Source organism: Polypterus senegalus, chromosome 2 (assembly GCF_016835505.1).
Source record: "Polypterus senegalus isolate Bchr_013 chromosome 2, ASM1683550v1, whole genome shotgun sequence".
Taxonomy (NCBI): domain Eukaryota; kingdom Metazoa; phylum Chordata; class Cladistia; order Polypteriformes; family Polypteridae; genus Polypterus; species Polypterus senegalus.
The window spans coordinates 57,360,085-57,380,749 of NC_053155.1; the positions used below are offsets into that span (position 1 = coordinate 57,360,085).

General features: G+C 38.3%; 1 protein-coding gene across 1 annotated transcript in view; it reads right to left on the reverse strand.

The window, feature by feature from the left end:
• Positions 1-20,665, reverse strand: part of igsf3 (immunoglobulin superfamily, member 3) — a 350,930-nt gene that overhangs the window by 249,222 nt on the left and 81,043 nt on the right. The window contains exon 2 of the mRNA XM_039743746.1: positions 2,068-2,445. Within this exon, the coding sequence (XP_039599680.1) occupies positions 2,068-2,445 (378 nt within the window). The remainder of the gene's footprint in view (positions 1-2,067; positions 2,446-20,665) is intronic.

A 20,665-nucleotide genomic window follows, 5' to 3' on the forward strand; every position in this document is an offset into this window, starting at 1 on the left:
CATTATCCTGTTGAAGATTCATGACCTGCAACTGAGACTGAGCTGTCTGACACTGGGCAGTGCATTTTGCTCCAGAATGTCTTGATAGTCTTTTGAGAATTCATTGTTCCCTGCACAGACTCAAACTACCCTATGCCGGACGCGGCAAAGCAACCCCAAAACATTAAGCGAGCCTACCCCATGTTTAACCGTAGGTATGATGTTCTTTTCTTTTCTTTCTTTGAATGTTTCATTGTTTCATCTATAGACATAGAGCTGATGTGACCTGGCAAATCGCTCAAGGTTTGTCTCCTCTGTCCAAAGGACCTTCTCCCATAAACATTTTGGCTTGTCAATATGCACAATATATTCCAATATGGCTTTTTTACATTTTTCTTTCAACAGCCAAATCCTCCTGGGTCTTCCTAAATTGATCCTACTGTCTCTCAAAAAGCGACAGATGGTTCTTTCAGACACTGATGGACCTTGAAGTTCAGTTTGTATTTGTTTAGAAGTGATCCTTGGCTTTCCGTCAACCATTCTCACTATCCTTCTACCCTATCTGGAGTCAATTTTCCATTTGTGGGATTATCCGGGAAGGTTGGCTGCAGTCCTATGGACCTTAAACTTCTTAATAGCATTTGCAACTGTTGTCACAGGATCATCAAGCTGCTTGGAGATGGTCTTATAGCCTTTGTCTTTAACATGCTTCTCTATCATTTTCTTATCTCTTTAGACAGCTGTCTCCTTTGCTTTACTAGTCCATGTTCAGTGTGGGACACACAATTATACCAAACAGCAGAGGAACTATTTTTCTCTATTTAAATAGGCTGAGTGACTGATTGACAACTGGAGAGATGTGTGATACTAATTAAAGAAAACAGCCAGTTTGAATAAAACAAATATCACTCTATTACAATTATTTATGATTTTTTCTTGGGAAACCAAAAAATGTGTTCAGGCCATTTTAGAATATCTTTGTAGAATAAGCCATACTTATCATCTTCATCTTTTCACACTTGCTTTGCTTTACTCGATGACATATTAAAGGCATGCAGATGTACATGGGGTAGTTGAAAAGTGATTAAATGAAAAGCAAGAGGGCAAAAGGCACTTCTCCAATTAGCCATAAGGGTGTTAATAAATTTGTCCATGTCTGTACATTGGCAAAAAAAAAATGGACACATGTGGTTCCTTATATTATGCAAACAGTTAATTTCACTACAGGAAACACGCAACATTACAGGGCACATTAGTTACACACCAGTATTGCTGTTAAAAGTGTGTTGACTTATAATTAATTCATAATTAATATCAAGTACCTTGATTCAATAAATTGTTCAACTTTACCTACAGGAGTATAAGCAAATATAACTCTTCTCTCAAAAGACATATAATGAAAGACACTATATAATATATAAAAGGAAGTCGCTATGCGTATATAGATATGAAACGTTTTCCCTTGCAAAGATTAAAACTGGATGCTGTCTAGACTGATTTGCTTAAAAAAAAAAAAAAAATCACAAAAGCCTTCCCATTATTTAGAACCAAGTTCTTATAATGCAGCATAGTGCAGATCACCACCACATTTAGAAATGACATTGTGATACAGCAACTCTCTTAGAAGGCAGTCATGTCTTGCCTCTCTTTTTAGGTATCAATCATTCATGAATAAAACGTGAATCTAAATGAATTCCTTGTTAGTGATTAAGGATCACAGAACTAAATACAAAACTTCAAATAATGTGAAAATAAGATGACAGGCAGGAGGTGATATCAGTAGCTAAACAGGTGCTGTTTAACTGGACCCGAAACTGGGATCAGAATGTATTTTCACTCTCCGACTACAAATAATAATGAACAACCTATCATGCTTGAAAAATAAATGTCAGGGAAAGCTCATCGAGAATGCAGCAATACTTTGTTAGTCTTCACTTCCAAAAAGCTGTAAAACATGCAATGATAGTAATAAGAGCACCTAAAACTGTAAGCGATAGGAAAGTCTTCATAATAACTAAATATTTCCAAAAATTGGCGAACGGGCAGAAACTCTCAGAAAAAGCAGGGGTAAAAAAGGTGCATGGTTACCTGTCAGGTTCATCTTGGCGCTGTACACTCCCAGGTACTGGGCTTCGGTGTTGGGTGTGTAACACTCAAACTCCCCTTGATCTTGGAGCTGCAACTTGGCGATGTGCAGTACCACAGAGTCCCGGCTGACCCGCTCAATGTAGATCTCCTTATTTCGAACTCTCTGGGAGTACAGGGCGTAGGCATAATCAGGGTCTTTGGTGCTAATGATCTGGATCTCCCGCTCAGGAGCAGAGGGTAGGTAGATTGACCACTGAAAGTCTTGCTCAGCAGAACCCTGATAGCCACTCACATTACACCAGATGGTGGTGTGGGATCCTGCAGTCCGGTAGAGGGGCCCAGGCTGGATATTCACCTCACGCTTGGCAGAAGAAACCCCTAAGGAAAAGAAGACACAAAATGGAAACCACAGGTTATAGAATTTGAAACCGTATAAAATAAAAAATAAAAAAAACTGCCATAAGTTTATAATCAAAAACGCAAAATAAAATTGTTTAATAGAACATTAAAATTTCAAACCTGTTTAGTCCAATCCAGGATAACAGAGGCCACAAACCTATCCCATCAACACTACAACCACACGCACACTCATCCAGGGCTAATTTGGAATCTTCAGTTTATCTAACTTGCATGCCTTTAACCTTCAAGGTGACAAAATCTTAAAGAGAGATTTTTTAATCCCAAAATAGGATAGCTTGAAAATGACAACTAAGATGAAAACTGGCAGAAAGAAACCTACATTTCTGTGCTTCACTATACACTGGCCAGATTCCCAGTCAATCACTTTAACATACCCTTCTTCCCATGTGGTTTGCCACATTCTGTCAGATGCACAAGCATATGCTCTCTTCTTTGATCAATTTGGTTTTCTAATATATACGAACATAAATTTCGAGCATTCACCCCATCAAGACTGTTCAGTTAACTAAGCTGTCCAAATATGAAAAGCGCTAGATAGTGTGCAATTTATTATACTTATGAATATAAATATCTTTAAGAAATTTCTTTTATTGCCTTTTAATTCTATCTATAGGACTTTTGTTTCACACTACTTTTTTTTTTCAATTTGTACAGAGCCGATTGTTAGAGTAAATGTATTTCCTTAGCAGACAGGCAATGTCCTGGTTTTCACTCTGGGATGTGAAGCTGTTAATGGTCATTTCTCGATTTATTATTTTACCCATTTATTTAAGTATGAGCGGTTTCAAAAGAAGGCAATGTATTACGTTGTAGAGACAGAATCTCCACTAATAAGTACTAATCTGTTTCTCTATACCCTTATAGAAATATGAAGACAATATCTGTATCATGCTTTGCTATCCCTTTGGTTCACATTTATTTTAGGTTGTCATCTGAAAGCTCCCCAGTCACGTATGATGTAAGAGTCGGGTGGTAGAACCTTTTGATGATTGTGTAATGTGGCTCACCTTCCTTTCACAATGGACTGAACTTTTTGTCCCCAGGGAGAAATATGGCTTTAAAACGAGGCTCAATAAATAAATAAAACCACACACTATGGTCTGAATACACACCAAAATGGCTAAAAAGAAAGAAAACCAGAACGAAAAAACTTCTTACTTGGCTAAAGATAAAAAGAAAAGTCACAGTGAGGAATTACAAAAGCATATTGCTTCTGATGAATAATTCATTCCCTGAAAGTCTTCAGTGTTAGTATGTCAGAAAGAGGAGGTACAGCATTGTTCATAATGGCACTCCAATTTTGTTTTATTTATCTCCTTTACTACAAACTCCAGGGGGTCCATAGTGCATGCTATAACTTAACTTGCCCTTTTAATTAGCATGTTGATTCAGTAGGCCTCTCTTGAAGTGATGCTACCAACCCAGAAGACCACAGCATAGAAAAAGAAAAAAAAAAAAAAAAAGTCACACTGGACATCAGCTATAGAAGATGTGAAGGATGTCATTACCCATATTAAAATAATGCACACTTCTAAGAATAAAGCACTTGTTCTGTCCTTTCTAATGTGGTTCCCCTGTGTTACGAGTTCAGTCCAGCTCGTCATCTATTTGAACCCCAAGTACTGATAGCAATGCACAACCTCAACATGCACTCCCTGAATAGGGATCATGTGTGGAGACCGTTTGATACTGTGAAAGTCAAGAACCAGTTTTCTAGGTTTTGCTCACGTTAAGCTGTAATTTGTTTGGCACCACAAAACAAAGTTCTCCACCTGACTTCTGAACTCTGTCTCACCCCCCTTATCAATACACCCCACAAGTGCTGAATCGTCTGAGAATTTCTGTAAATGATTTGGCCTGGTGGTGTACACTACCAGTCCTAAGTTTAAGAACACCTCAGGTTTTTCAGTTTTGATGGAAATGCACACATGTTTAGTTCTGTCATAGCCTGGAGGTACGTTTTGGGTCATTGTCTTGCTGTAGGATGAACACATGACCTACTAGACACAGACGAGAAAATATTGTGTGGTTCTGCAAAATTCTGTAGTAACCCTTGTGACGCAGAATGCCAGTTACTCCTCCATGCTTGACAGTTGGCACCACATACTGAGGAACCATCCTTTCACTAACTCAACGATATACAAACACCCTGCCTGATGAACCGAAGATTTCTAATTTTGATTCATCGGTCCATAAGACTTTCTTTCAGTCTGCAGAAGTCCACAGCCAGTATTTCAAGGCCCTATTTCGTCCTTTAAGGAATGGCTTTCTTACTGCCAGTCACCCTGTCAAACCTGCAGCACAAAGTCTCCTCTTCACAGTAGAAACGGAGACTAGATTTTTTTGACTACTGTTAAGATGTTCTTGAAGCTGTTGTGCTGAGAGGCGTCTATCATGCCAGCAAGTGACCCTCAGAAACTTGTCTTCTGATTGGGTTGTGATTTTGTGTCTGCCAGATCTCTTCCTATCCAGTTTCCAATTGCCTTAGGATTGTGTAGGACACCATATTCACTGACACTTTGATTTTTTTCGCAATTTCTCAAAATGAAAGGCCTACAAGTCTAAGGGTAATAATGTTCCATCTCATTTCATTTGTTAACTGCTGTTCTCTTGCCATTATCACTGGAGAAATATCCAAGAAGTTCTTCAGATGGTATAGTAACACAGTTTATTCCAATTCTACTTTAAGACAGACAGAGGGTTTTTAAGTAATCAACAGAAGTTAAGAGGCCTGTACAAATTGTTCACTTCAACTTGCAAGGCTTAATTTACTTTAATTGCTGCATAACATGCAATTTGATTTTTTTTTTACTTTCACGATGGCCTAACTTTGTTACAGTTTTCTCATATTGTTCTAAAAACCAGCTTAAAATTCAAATCTGCCTATATAAAGATTAGTTTTTAGGATGGGCTGTAAATGTGCATTAAGGTTACTGCTAAAGCAATGGACTACTATTGTGGTTAATAACTTCTATGCTTCAATGACTAAAATGTCTATTTGTTTTCATTAATGTAAAGATATTAATGAACACAGAATTCAAATTTATTTAAATACATTTTATTATCTATACTAATAAAAGGCAAAGCCCTCACTGACTGACTGACTGACTGACTCACTGACTCATCACTAATTCTCCAAGCTCCCGTGTGGTTAGAAGGCTGAAATTTGGCAGGCTCATTCCTTACAGCTTCCTTACAAAAGTTGGACAGGTTTCATTTCGAAATTCTACACGTAATGGTCATAACTGGAAGCTATTTTTCTCCATTTACTGTAATGGAGTTGAGCTCGAAAGCCGTGGGGGCGGAGTTTCGTGTGACATCATCACACTTCCCACGTAATCACGTGAACTGAGTGTCAACGTAGTGCGTAGAAAACGAGGAAGAGCTCCAAAAAGCGCTGAAGAAAACATGCATTATACAATTGAGAAGGCAGCGAAATAATAAGAAGCGAGCAAATGACATATACAACCATATTCATGAGTGCTACTACTTCGGAAAAAAAGCAAGGTGTAAACCTAAAGTTTAAATTAAGTTCATAGACAGGCTGCCGCTGGCGTTTGTCATGCCCACGGGTAATGCGGGATACAAGTTTAATGAGAGCACGCAGGATATAAACGAGAGTTTTGATCACTTAGTTACAAAGTGATCAAAACTCTCGAGTTACAAAGTTAAAACTGCACGTGAAGGGCTGTGCTTATGCAAATTCTGAGACACTGTGTTTGTGGGGGATTGACAGTTAAGGCGGGTGGGGGAGTCACGTCATCATCTCCCCTCCCATTCACCTCATTTCGCTCTAAGCTGAGCTCCGCAGCTAACGCACGCAGTGTTACGGAAGCGACTTTGTGATGCTGCCACCAAATACTCACAGAAAAATCCACAAGTTAATACACATGCTGTCTCTACAGTTTCTCCACACTGAATCCTCCAGGCACTACTTACAAAAGGTTACATTGACAATCATGTTACGTTATTTTTAAAATGTTTCCTTTTCTTAGCACAAGCACAGCTGAGAAGCTTCGATGCATGTGCTCCATAACGCGTTAAAAAAATCACGCATTTAATCACACTTTGCATTCCAAGCAAAGGGGAACTTCTCTCAATGCATGATTTCCTGGTACTCTGATTACATTGATCAGCGCTTCCCGATTCATTTTATCCTTGCACCCCCTTGGTTTAAGAAGAAGTATGAAAAAATATGAGGTTAACACAGAAAAACAGATCACCAATTGAAGCTTTATGAATAATCGATTCGCCATCAATAATTGTTTTGGTAAAGCCATACTCAGTGTAATCCTCCTTCCATTTTATAATTGTTCCGCCACTAGCCATGATTAAATGAACGGTAAAAAAGTAAGAGCGAAGCGAGGGCGACTTATTCAGGCAGGCAGGCGACAGCTCAGTAGCTCGAATTTGGATATAAGTAGGTTCTATTTAGTCGCCAGAAATATCTTTGTTAGGAATGGAAGTTGAATTTAGTCTTTAAATTTCTATGGTAAAGAAAAAGTTATGCAATGATGACTACATTTAAATATATAAAGTCAAAACTTGAATATATAAAGTCATTCCCAAATATATAAAGTCAAAACCTGAGTATATAAAGACAGCGTTGAAATATTTCGGAATATATAAAGTAAGCTCTAGAATATATAAAGTCAAATCTTGAATAATATATAAAGTAAGTGCTGGAATATCCATTCGTTTCCCAACCCGTTGAATCCGACCACAGGGTCACGGGGGTCTGCTGTTACCTTAGTTCAGTTCAGAGTCGTTTCAATCAATAGATTTTGACTTTGACTTTATATATTCAGGAATGAGTTTATATATTGTGACGCTGACTTTAAATATTCACAAAATCAATTTATTTGCCTGTTTGGCACCCCATAGTATATGTGTGTGTGTATACATATGCCAGCAACACTCATGACAATGACAAAACAATTACATTGTCAATCATGTTACGTTATTATTAAAATGTTTCCTTTTCTTTTTACTTCTCAGATGCCAAGTGTGGGCAATTTTGAAATTATATATATATATATATATATATATATATATATATATATATATATATATATATATATATATATATATATATAGAGAGAGAGAGAGAGAGAGAGAGAGAGAGAGAGAGAGAGAGAGAGAGAGAGAGAGAGAGATATAGAAATATATATAGAGATAGATAGATAGATAGATAGATAGATAGATAGATAGATAGATAGATAGATAAATTTAATTTTTCTGAATACGTTTTTGTTACCTTAGTTCAGTTCAGAGTCGTTTCAATCAATAGATTTTGACTTTATATATTCGGGAATGACTTTATATATTCTGACGCCAACTTTATATATTCACAAAATCAATTTATTTGCCTGTTTGGCACCCCATAGTATATAGATATATAGATATAGATATATAGATATGAGAACAACACTCATATCAATGACAAAACAATTACATTAACAATCATGTTACGTTATTTTTGAAATTTTTCCTTTTCTTTTTCATAACTTCTTTAACACACTACTTCTCCGCTGCGAAGCGCAGGTATTCTGCTAGTACATTATATACTGTAATGGATATCAAAAATGGTATCGAAGTTCAGTACTTTTCTTAGTATCATAGTGGAGTTTGAAATTTTGGTATCAAGACAAACCTATGAGAAACAACAACGTTTAAATTAATACGAGTGGTGATCAGTTTTTTTATGTGATTTGAGCCGCCTGTAGGATTATGACTACTCACTTTAACCAAAAGGTCCATGGGAGCCAAAAGCTATACTGTATGTCAAAAATTTGACTTATGCAGCTTTAAGTACAAGACAGAAATAGCATCAGGTAGGCTGCAATGGTGGTATAAGGGTGACCAAAATTTCATTACGTAATTTAGGACAAAATATGGCTCCACACAGAGTGGGCTTGTGGCCTTGACAAAAACAGTGAGAAAATGCTTGATTAAAGAAAATGTTAAATGTAAAAGGTGGGAATTAAAAGGTAGATATCTTGTTTGAAAAGGTGAGTTTTTTTTTTCTTCTTTATTAATCCAGAAGGAAATTACTTGGTTTTTCGCATACCCCTTGGGGTCAGAGCGCAGGGTCAGCCATTGTACAGCGCCCCTGGAGCAATTGAAGGTTAAGGGCCTTGCTCAGGATCTCTTTTGGCAGTGACAGGGATTCGAACAGGAAACCTTCAGGATACCAGCACAGATTCTTAGCCTCAGAGCCACCACTTAGTCCCTTAACCATCACACTGTCTTCACATTCTGCATGGCACAGATTCTCTGTTAATAGATCAGACTATTGCACTTCTTTCTAATCCCTACCACCCTGAGCTACCAGTGCTTCTCAAAAGGACAAAAGTTACATGTCAAAAATCTGAAGTATGGGGAGGATGAGTGCCGAAGTTGAAGTCTGTGACTGTACATAAATACAAAAAAACAAACAGATTGTGCTTTAGAGAGATTTATAAAGCTTACCAGTGTTAACTGAAATTAATGAATGTATTTTTGAAACTGACAAAACCATAAAAAAAATCTAGACTGGTCTCCTTTACGTATATTTATTCCAGTTAAATGGAACTCTGCCATGATGACAGATACAGTATACTTTATTTCTGTATCTTGATCCTGCTACCAGGACTAGTTTTAAGTTTTTAGCGGTAAAGGATTTGGTATTAAGGGCGGCACGGTGGCGCAGTGGTAGCGCTGCTGCCTTGCAGTTAGGAGACCCAGGTTCGCTTTCCGGGTCCTCCCTGCGTGGAGTTTGCATGTTCTCCCCGTGTCTGCGTGGGTTTCCTCCAGGCGCTCTGGTTTCCTCCCACTATCCAAAGACCTGCAGGTTAGGTGGATTGGTGATTCTAAATTGGCCCTAGTGTGTGCTTGGTGTGTTTGTGTGTGTCCTGTGGTGGGTTGGCACCCTGCCCAGGATTGGTTCCTGCCTTGTGCCCTGTGTTGGATGGGATTGGCTCCAGCAGACCCCCCGTGACCCTGTATTCGGATTCAGTGGGTTAGAAAATGGATGGATGGATGGATGGATTTGGTGTTACACAAAAAACACAAGACATGCTCCACTCAGATTAATACAAGTTTTGGTTTTAAGATACTTGTGTGCTTTTTGGTGGTGATGCATTCATCAGCCACATTGATCATTTTGTGGTAGGAATGAGCCCTGTTAAGTAAGACATAAAATGATCGACTATTACAGTCACTGGGGAATGCTAAGTAAGTGTGAATTTTGTCATGAAAGCCTAAAAAGTTAAGAGGTGGAGAATAAGGACATCAATGTCATGTATGGCAAAGCAGTCAGATGAGAAAGTCATCATGTGATAATGGGGGGAGGCGACCACTCATTATTTTTACATTATTGGGACTACAATCTTAAGGAGTTTGAAAAATATGAATACTTTAATAGCTTATGCATATATTCGGGATTCTGATCACAATTACGAACACATCTTGACGCACAACTACCTGTATTAATATAAAATCCTGCCAAATGCAGGCTTACTGCAGTCATTCCCACAGTCTACACATTTATTAAATGGTGGACATTAACAGACTGAGAGGTTTGATGGACTTCCCCTAAGAAGCAGCCAGCAAACCCAAACTAAATCCAATGGCAATGCCACCCTGGAATGCATAATAAAGCCGCTCTCTAATGTGGAACATTGGAAGCTCCTTTTCAATTTATTTTTATTTTTTTTAATATATCAAGAATTGCAGCAAAAAAAGGAAATGGTACAGTAAAACTTTATTTTGCCTAAAGCTTAACTGATCAACAAAAAGTACTTGTTTTATTGTTATTGTAGTACAACATCAACCTCTCATCCATCCTTCACATTAGTGACTTCTGAGAGCTGGGTGAGTGGGCAGCTGAGAGGATCGATTGGTGGCTATATTTTCTTTTCTGTCCTTTGAGGGAGAATGTGCATTCCTAATCTGTTAATTTTATGTGCTTCTGACTCTAAGCTTGTCCACAAAAACATTTTGCTGATGGCTCATAATATTGTACTCATGGCAACACTGCCATTGCTAGAGAAGGGCAAGGATTTAAAAAAAGGCATAAGGGCATTACCCATTCTAAAGCAGGATTAACTGTTACATGTGTGTCTAATTTTCTGGTACATTAAAAAGTGGAATAGGGCAACACAGTAGTTAGTGCTGCTGCCTCGTGGAGTTAATATCGTGGGTTTGATTCCCACATTTGGTTGTTGTACATGAGGTGTATACACATTCTCCTCCAGGCACTCCAGTTTTCTTCCCACATTCCGAACGTGTAAAGGTTTGATTAAATAGAGATCTAAATTGACCTCAGAGTGACTGCAAGTGGGGGTATGACTGTGAGTAGACTGTGCAACAGAGTGATCCTCTCCATTAAGCTTTTTCCTTCCTTCTGCTAAGTGTTTCTGGGGTACGGTATGGAACCCCCACCCGTGATCCAATACTGGATTATGCACAATTGAGAATTACTGAATTGACTAAACATTTACATCTCATTTGCTTTGATGACCATGGTCTCAATAGATAATGCATAGAAAATTTCCCCTCAGGGATTAAAAAAGCATATAAAATCCAAATAAATAAATAAATAAATAAATGTAACCTTCTGCAATTATAAATGAGACAAACAAGGTTAATAATTTACCATGGTAAACAGTACAGTGATGCTTGGTGCATGGGCTACAGGAACACTGCTTTGGCGCCACAAGCTTGAGAGTACTTAAAAGAGCCTGCAGAATCCAGGAATAAGGTCTTATGGTCATACAAGTCAAAGGTTAACCTGTATCACAGTCATGGCAAGAGTAAAATGTGAAGACGAAAAGAAATTGCCCAAGATCCAAAGCATACTACCTCATCTGTTAAACATGGTGGTAGGGGTGTTATGGTTTGGGCATGTATGGCTGCATACTTATCTTCATTGATGATGGAAATGCTGATACCCCAAACATTATGGCACCCTAAAATGGTGGGGACAATGTAGAAAAAGTGTTGTCATTTCTATATGGTGTGACTAAAATGTATGCAAATACCCTGTGACGGATGGCCAGGATGCCCCTTTGCACTGAATCCGGGAGAGCAGCCATGGGCTGCACACTACGTCCCCTGGAAAGCTTGGTGGCAGCTCCCTGGGCTGCATCGGGGCCACAATCCTGGAACACTGGAGCTCAGTCCTGTTGGGCTCTGTGGCCACCGCCAGGGGGCGCTGCACAGCTTCTTGAGCCCATGTGGGCTGTGATGAAGCCACACCTGGAAGTGCAGCCTGAAGTAGGTCAACGAGCACACGGAGCACTTCCGGGTGGACTATAAGAGGTGCCTGCAGCCACTACTCTAGGTGCCAGAGAGTCGGGAAGAGGAGGACAAAGCTACCTGGGAGGAGTGGAGGAAGAAGAGAGTGATTTTTGTGAGTGTTTTGGGACTGTGTTGTGTCTGTGGGTACGGGGAAGGCGTAACCCACAGACAAAGAAAAATACATCTTTTTGTTCATTTTCACCAGTGCCTCCGTTCTCAGTCTGTGTAGGGTCGGGGCCTACAGAGAGCTTATTCCACAACCCTTAAGTCTGCAATGTGCATTTTAAATCACGTATGCATTGTTTGAAGTGTAATTAGAAAACTGGGGCAAAGGGGTAAATCAAGGAAAATGTGTCCTTGTCCCAAACATGATGCACTATATTTCTTAAAAAACTTAAATACATCTGACAGACTGAAACGTCTCTTTACTCAGAAACGATGATGGTCACCTGTGAACCACTTTACTCACACTTTTAAAGACCACTGGTTTAGGATTTTCTCATATTTATACCTAGGATTTAAAATTGATTAAAATAAACATAATCTGATACATTAAATACATGAAACCACACGCTATCATGACTACAGTTACAAATATAATGCAGTATGGTACTCTGTAAATCACTACATTTACCGTGAACGATGCTACACACAGTACAGATCAATGGATTCTGCTGGCACAGCTCTCCAGCATTAACAAGTCGGTTGCAGTCGAATGATCTGCAGTGTCTCCTGATTTGTTCACATTGCGTTTTTCAATGAGCTGTTCAACTTCACAGAGTACAGTTTTCTGTCCTCCTCTTTACCCGCTACTTACTGCACTGCCTGTTTCAGTAACGTGATCTTTTGCCACCGTCTGTCCAATTCATGGAGCAGAACAAAAGCTTCTGCTGATTTCAAAGGTTAAATTGCTACCTCCTCTCTGTGGTGGCCACACTCCTGCTGACCAAACTGTGATGATGCTTCACAAGTGCACAGGCCTCAAGCAAAAAACTATTGTTGATTATTGGTGCAAACATAAAGCGACAAGAATGCAATTTATTTAGAAAGCCCAGCAGTAATATATGAAAATGTAATCCACACATCACCCACAAAAGCACTGCCAGGGTGCTATTTAACATGAAATGTACCGTACAGCGTGTCAAGTCACAGCCAGTACGCTCGCCTTTTGTGTTGCAGGCAGAGCTTTCAGCCCTTCTCTACTCTTTTCTCTGCATCTTCTTCCTCCATCTGTCTTGAAATGGGCACAAAGCAATATGAAGCTGCCTCTAATCTGTCCTGCTTCCCGACAAGCTAAATCCAATTTATATGTTGCACTTAAAATTCCGGCGCTGTATCTAGGACACTGTCTTTCCTTGACAGTAGCAAAGCAGTTCTATAAAGTACAATTTTAAAACAGCAGGGGGGAAAAAGAAAGCTTTTGGTATTTTTTGTTAGAAATTCACAGATGTAAAGAGAAGTTTTAAAATGTACTGTACTGTTATTTTCTCCTCTTCAAAGCACTAAATGACGGAGGCCATCGTTTAACCTCCAAATGGAATAGTTTGTCAATCACCTCCACAGATAACTCTCTCTGAAAGGCAATACATTAAAATTTAATTGACTCCTATGGGTATGCGACCATGAACTTGATTATGTGGCTCTGAGAATTTTATGTTCTGATTCTCAGTGGTAAGCACAGTGCTCAAATCCAGGCTTAAATCTCAGCTGGCAAGACTTTTGTGGTTTCATTTCTCCACAACTCCCCAACTGTGTAAAAACCCTAGAAGGAGTGCCAGTTTTTTTTCTTTTCTCCTACCTTACACTCACTGCTTCTGAAACAGGCTCTACAGCCCCCCGATTGTAAAGTAGTTTAGGTTTACACAAAAATGGCACAATAGGTGCTTCTTTTTATTGCAAATATAAGACTTGGATTTTGCTAGAGGGGATGAAAAGTGTGCAGGCTTATCTGTCCTTCACTGCTTCAGACCAGAAGACTGAGATTTACTATGATGTGCTGTTATATAACTGTACAACATATTACTGTTAGACATCTGTTTACTGATATCATCATATTAAGCACTGATAGAACAATCCTCATTATCAACGATCTGGTACTACTTACTACACTCACTGTGCAAATTCGAACCACTTGGACTTCTGCTTATCCATGCAATTATCTAATCAGCCAATCATGTAAGCAGCAGTTCAATGAATAACATGATGCAGATAAAGGCCATGAGTTCCAGTTAATGTTCACATCAAACACCAGAATTGGGAAAAAAATGCCATCTTAGTGATTTCGACCATGACGTGACTGTTGGTGCCTGCCAGGCTGGTTTGAGTAGTTCTGTGACTGATGTTCACACACAACAGTCTCTAAAGGATACTCAGAAGGGTGGAAAAAAACAAAACAAAAAAAAATCCAGTGCAGATTCTGCAGACGGAAATGCCTTGTTGATGAAAGTGGACAGAGGGGAATGGCTGGACAGGTTTGAGCTGATAAAAAGGCTCAGATAACCTCTCTGTATAGCTGTGGTGAGAACAGAGGCATGTCAGCCAAGAACAGAAAGTGTAGACTGCTGTGGGCACAGACTCACCAAAACTGGACAGATGAAGACAAAATGTGGCCTGGTCTGATAAATCTCGAATTCCATTGGGGCACACAGATGGAAAGGTCAGAATTAGGCACCAACAGCATGAATCCATGCTCCCATCTGCCTTGCGTTAGTTAACAGTCCAGGCTGATAGTGTAATGGTGTGGGGAATGTTTTCTTGGCATACTTTGGGGCCGTTCATATCAGCTGATCACAGCTTTAATACCATATGCTATTTGAGTAGAACTGTGTCCATGTGCATCGTTCATGGCCAGAATTTACCCATCTTCTAATGGCTACTTCCAGCATGATAATGTACCCTGTCACAAAAAAAGAGGTCATCTCAAATTGGTTTCCTAAACACAGCAATGAGTTCAAAATTCATCAGTGGTCTTCCAAGTCACCGGATCTGCATTCTTTGAAATGTGGTAGAATGGGAGATTTGCAGAATGAATGTACAGCTGAGAAATCTGTAGAAATGTTATCATGTCCATATGGACTAGAATCTCAAAAGGACCATCTTGTGGGATCCATGCCTCAAAGAATTGAGGCTGTTTTACGAGCAAAAGGAGGCCTTACTTAGAATTAGTATAGTGGTCCTAATAATTTACTTAGTGTATGCAGTGTATAATCAATGTAGTTTATTTTAGGATAATGCACTTCACTGAATACAACCTCCGAACATTTGCACAAATTAACAATGATAAAGCAATATCAGTAAACTGCTAAACCTTACAAAATTAATATTGATGAACACTTGAAACTAAATTAAAACACAGCAGTTTGATTAGGATAAACCAATGATGAGAACAGAGCTTTATATGGACGTTATTGTCACATGTGAATTGAGATACACCTCTGGGTGAGTGCAGTATGTTATAGCCCACCCCCATCTGTGGCTTAAAAACATATTTGATCACACCATACTAATGGGTAGAACATATCACACACCCCCATGCTTCAAACTGCTATGCCTAAGCAAAGCCAAAATGTGTTAAGACTTAAATAATTAAGTATCAAGAAGTATCTGGAGGAAATCAAGGTAGAGTCTCACCAAGAGTTGGGGCCTAAAGAGGAACTGCAGTGTTTTACTCTTTTGACTCAATCACACAGCTTCTCATCAAGCTAAGTTACCACTGTAGAGACAACAGGAGAGACATGACGCACTGACTGTTTCTGTGATAACAACACTCCAGGTGAATTTCTTGAAATACTTGAAGTCTTTATGTAGGATCATCCAGGGTTACACTTTGTATTAAAAGGCACATAAAAACAATTTTGAATTCTTTTATTCAATTTATACGTTTTCTTAAACTTATCCTGTACTATGAAAAAACCTTTTGTCCAATCACCTGCACTTGCATTTTTGCATACTTTTCCTCCTGGATGTTATCAGATTTGATATGAGCTCTAGTGCCTATAATCAATCATTCATTGGAGGGATAGATCCTAGATCTTTAAATAAACTTTAATATTAAATTATTTAAAAAAACAAGTGCAAAATGTATTTTTTAATTAAGCAAAGTTTTGCTATACATGATACTTCACATTTCAGAGTAGCAGCTGGGATCCACCATACCCGTTCCCTTCATAATTTAAAACACTTCAACTATGTCACCGCCTAATCTTTTTGCTTAAACTGAAAAAAGGTTTAACTCATTTAATCTCTCCTTATACCTCTCAGTCAAGTTGATCTCCTCTGGGCTTCTTTGACATGGCTGTCTTTTTTATAATACGGAGACCAGAAGTGCACACAGAATTCCAGTAGTTTCATTTATATAATTTTGCATAAATTCAGGGATGAAAATATGCAAACTCCAAAAACTTTTGTTGCTACCTCATAAAATGACAGTTATTCATGAAACACAATCATCCCCAAGTTAATCCATTCTGACTTGTTGTTTATAGATCTATTGTTGAGTTATGCGGTGTGCTTTTTCTTAATAGCTTCGAGTGATGCACATTAAGCTTTAAGGGCTGTAATTAATTGGATCACCCCATCACCATTTTATACGAGGGTATAATATTTGCAAGTTTTCAGTCTTCGGATATTTTCACAGTGTGGAGAGATTTGTGAAAAATATGCATCAATGTTTACATATGTACTCACAAATTTCCTTAAACGTTTGAGAATAAATGTTATCTAGTTCTGATGATGACTAGTTAAGGCCCCATTATATTTAGCATGTTTGCATTGTCACAAGGGTCGGCTAGGATGCACATGAGAAATTTTGTGACCAGATATGACATGCAGACTCTCGTATTGGTAACGACATACTTCAAGAATTTTGTGGCGACGCAGTCCTGCGCAAAAAAACAAAACATGGGCTCTTTCAATGAACAGTTGTGTGAAGTGACTCATCTCCCTATATAATTCAACATTAAAAGCACACTAGCAAGAAACTGCCCAGACCCTGGGCAAAGATGAAGGTTTGTGAATGTAGAAAAGGAAATATTTTTGAGATCGATATGTAAAGCAAAAGTAATAAAACTCTGGGGTAAAAACCAGGAGAACTTGAAACTGTGCAATGTCATACACAGAACGCTTGCACTATAACCAGATCAAAGTGCGCATCTTCTGTGTACGACGACATCTGCCACTGTCTGCACCCAAGTTTACAAACGGGTCTTTTGAGTTTAGCTTTTTTAAAAATCGAGTACTGGTTCACAGTACTTCAGTCTACCCTTCTCTCACTCTATAATTCCCAAATCACTAAGTACCACCTTTGTAGTCCCCGTTTCTTTTGGACAGTTGTGAAATTCTTCACTCTTCACTGTTTCACTTTCTATATATTCTAGCTTGCCTTTCCATTCCTAATTCTCTTCACCCCTCCTTGAACATTCTACAACTAAAATATTGAACAAATCTCGGAGTCATCTTTTGCTTTTTCTGCAGTATTTCTGAACAACTGCTCTTTAGCTTTCCCAATATACTTTATATCTATTGCTGTCATATGTCCTACAGTTAGTGCTGGAGTTATTAGTCGTATGTGCTTTATAGATCTTTGTTTCTTTTTAACTTCTTTATTAGCTCTTCATTTAACAAAAATAGTTCTGTTTAACTTGTTATTGCTCCTAAATTTTGGGATTAACTTATCCAGTATTATATGTAAAATACTTAAACATGCCACACAGAGTAGCTCCTCAACTGTCTGCACACTTAAAAGCTTTTCCAAATTGATCTTACTTGGGATTTGCAGCAACAGCTCAAAATCTGCCTTACTAAAATTAGACTTAGGCCCTTTGTTAATGCTTTAACATACTAAATTAAGCAACAGTTACTGATTACATCCAAAAATTATTACCCTTGTGCTTAGCTATTGGCAAAGTTAGCCAGTTAAACTTGGGGGTAATTAATGTCCTCCAATTCTTTCTATATTTGCCTTCTTAATATTGTTAAAATGACCGAATGGGTCAGAGTTTCAGTTAATTTGGTTAGTCCTGCCCAATATATGTCCAATTATTGGGCAAATCCTTATACATGTAATTGGATCAAGTTCATTTGGGGATAAAACATTTTCACACACACACAAATATTTTGTATCTGGTTACTTTGCACAGTGAATAAGTTAAGCAAGTATGAATATAATGCCAGTGTGACATGTACTTTAACAGGGGAAAAGCCCACGCTAAAACATCAAACCAACCATCATGTATACATGTGTAAGCATTGCATGTGTGCAGGCAAAGAATGAAGTTCTAAGTACAAGTGGTTGTTTCAGCTGCTACATCAAAAGTAAGAGTAAAAATCAAACCAGGGAGAAAAATGAAACAAACCATTAACTAGAAATAATGGCCAAAGGGCCGCCTAAAAACAGATTTACAAGTTTATAACCCACACCTCTTTTGTTCATTACCAAAAAAATAAAATGTTTAACTGTGACACTTCCAGACGATTATTAACCCTAGCCTTTGCCGTTTCCAACCCACTAAAAGCAGTTGCTGTACTCTCCACCTCATACTTGCAAATACTTTTTTTTTCTGTAAACATAATTGAACAGTAGCTGGTCTTTCCTTAGGCTTACAGTAGAGGCTTTGTCATCCATTTTAATAACTAAATCAGTCCACAGAAATTCAGCCATTGCACTGCCTGGTTCTACATGATGCATCAGCACAGTTTTTGTTTCCCAGGTTGTTTGTCAGCCCAAGTCTCATTCCTCCATTCTCCATAGTTTTATGAATACATCTTGCATTATCAAAACTCACTTTTAACCAGTAATTCAGGATAACCTGTGGTTACATCACATATCTGTTCACTGACTCACTCGCCCAATATTTGCTCCTTGTGATCAAACCATCAATAGTCTGTTTCTGCTGTCCACATTAAGGCAGGCTTCACCAGACATAATCTCAAAACACAGTATGTCCCATCCCTTCTGCTGTCCCCAATGCAACTGGGCTTTTTTTTTTTTGTTCGTCGGGTCCCCTTTCAATGCCCACCTTGCTTACAAGATGCAGTATGCGGCCATTTGTTTTCAAAAATTTCCAAACCATCTTACCCTGCCTCAATCATTCTTTTTCTAAGACATTTTAGCTTTATTTACTTTACTTTTTCTTGATTTCTGTGATCAGATGTAAAAAAAAAGATTAAGAAGTCAATTAGAGCCAGAATATAAACAAAGAAGCTGGTAAACCAGGAATCAGAAAAGTCAAAAACACTGCTGCAGCAAACTAACAACAAAAAAGCTAAATAAGACATGCAATCACAGTATTTAAAGAAAAGGCTGTAAAAACAGAAGAACAACAACAAGCACAAGCACTGACTGAATGCCTCACCCAAATCAATGCTAGAAGGCCACCGAAATAATAGAACAGAAGGAGAATAAGAAGCACAGCGAATGGCACGAAGGCATTTATTCCATGAAGTTCACGGTCACGATTTTGCAGATTCATTTTTTGCACATTTATTCCTAGTAATAATTATTTATTTTTATGTTGTAACTAGTGATGCAGATACACCCATGGTCCCAAAATAAAATGCTAGGAAAGACAAGAATAAAAAAAATGAAGATTTGCAAACACAAGACTTGATTATGAATTCATTGGCTTTGCAGCTTCCCACCAGTAAAGTGGCCACCACGCTGCCATGGCCCAGTTTTAATTTATTATTCAATTTTCCTGAATCAGGCTATGTTCAGATAACTCCTTTGTTGTCTATGTACCTCAGAGTCCAGTCTATTGTTTCTCATTCTTCATCACTTAAATCACCTTATATGATATGCCCTTACATTGTCGCACATCAGGCAATTGCCTTCTGCAATTTCCTTGATACTCAGCAGATGTCTCTGCTATTCTTTAACAATTCCACCAGGTCAAGGAGTCTGTTGTAATTTTGCCATAATATGCACACACACACAGATCACGGTGTTGAGACTGCATTTACCTCCCATTTTTTGAATTTCCAGAACACAGCAGGCCATAAGCTTTTGATTAAGACCGAGATCAAAGTTCTGCCCAAGTAGTTTGCGAGTATTTTCATGGCAGACGGCATTTACCTAAGTATTTTATACATATTAATTTAACCTTGTTTTACTATGACACCATTTAGAATGGTCATGGGCACCACCATAATTCGGGGGGGGCTAGACTAATTCACATGACATCATCATGTTCCAAAAATAAAACATATCAGCACTGCTAGGTCTATATCCTAGTACTGGCATAAATCCTTACCACTCAAATACTTTGAATTTTGATTAACAGCTTTTTTTTTCCTCTTGTCCTGTTTTGAGTATGATTTTTAGTTTGTATTTTAAGGCCTGATTTTGTTTAACTCCAAGAACTTTTTTTCCAGTGGTTCAGGCCATTTGTTTACTGCTTTCCCTTTTTCTATTCATTTTTACGGTCAGGTTGCTGCCTTTTCATCTTGTAGTGTTTGACACTGTTCATTTCAGAACACTCATTTGGTGAGCCTAAAGTTGCGTCAGAGTTATTTCAGACAACAGGCAATACATCTGTTCTTACCTCACACCTGGCAACTATCAAAGGGCATGGACAAGGCCTGGGATGACAAAACCCACTACATCCCCTCTTACTATTTCTACCTTGTTTGTAATCTTTGTAAAGGATAACTTTTGGATTTTTGTATTAAGAATCAGAGCGCCATTGTAAGTTACTTGAAGAGATGCTTTTTTTTAAATATATAAACAATTGCTTGGGGTGGGGGTGGTGGCGAATCAATGTATGCTATTATTGTAAAGAAAAGAACGGAGTTCAAAAATACCCAAGTTACCATTTAACATGTTCCTCTTTTCATCTTTATTCTCTGGCTTGCCTGAAGACTCATGCTTCTTGACAAGACTCTTCAAAACTTTAAAAGG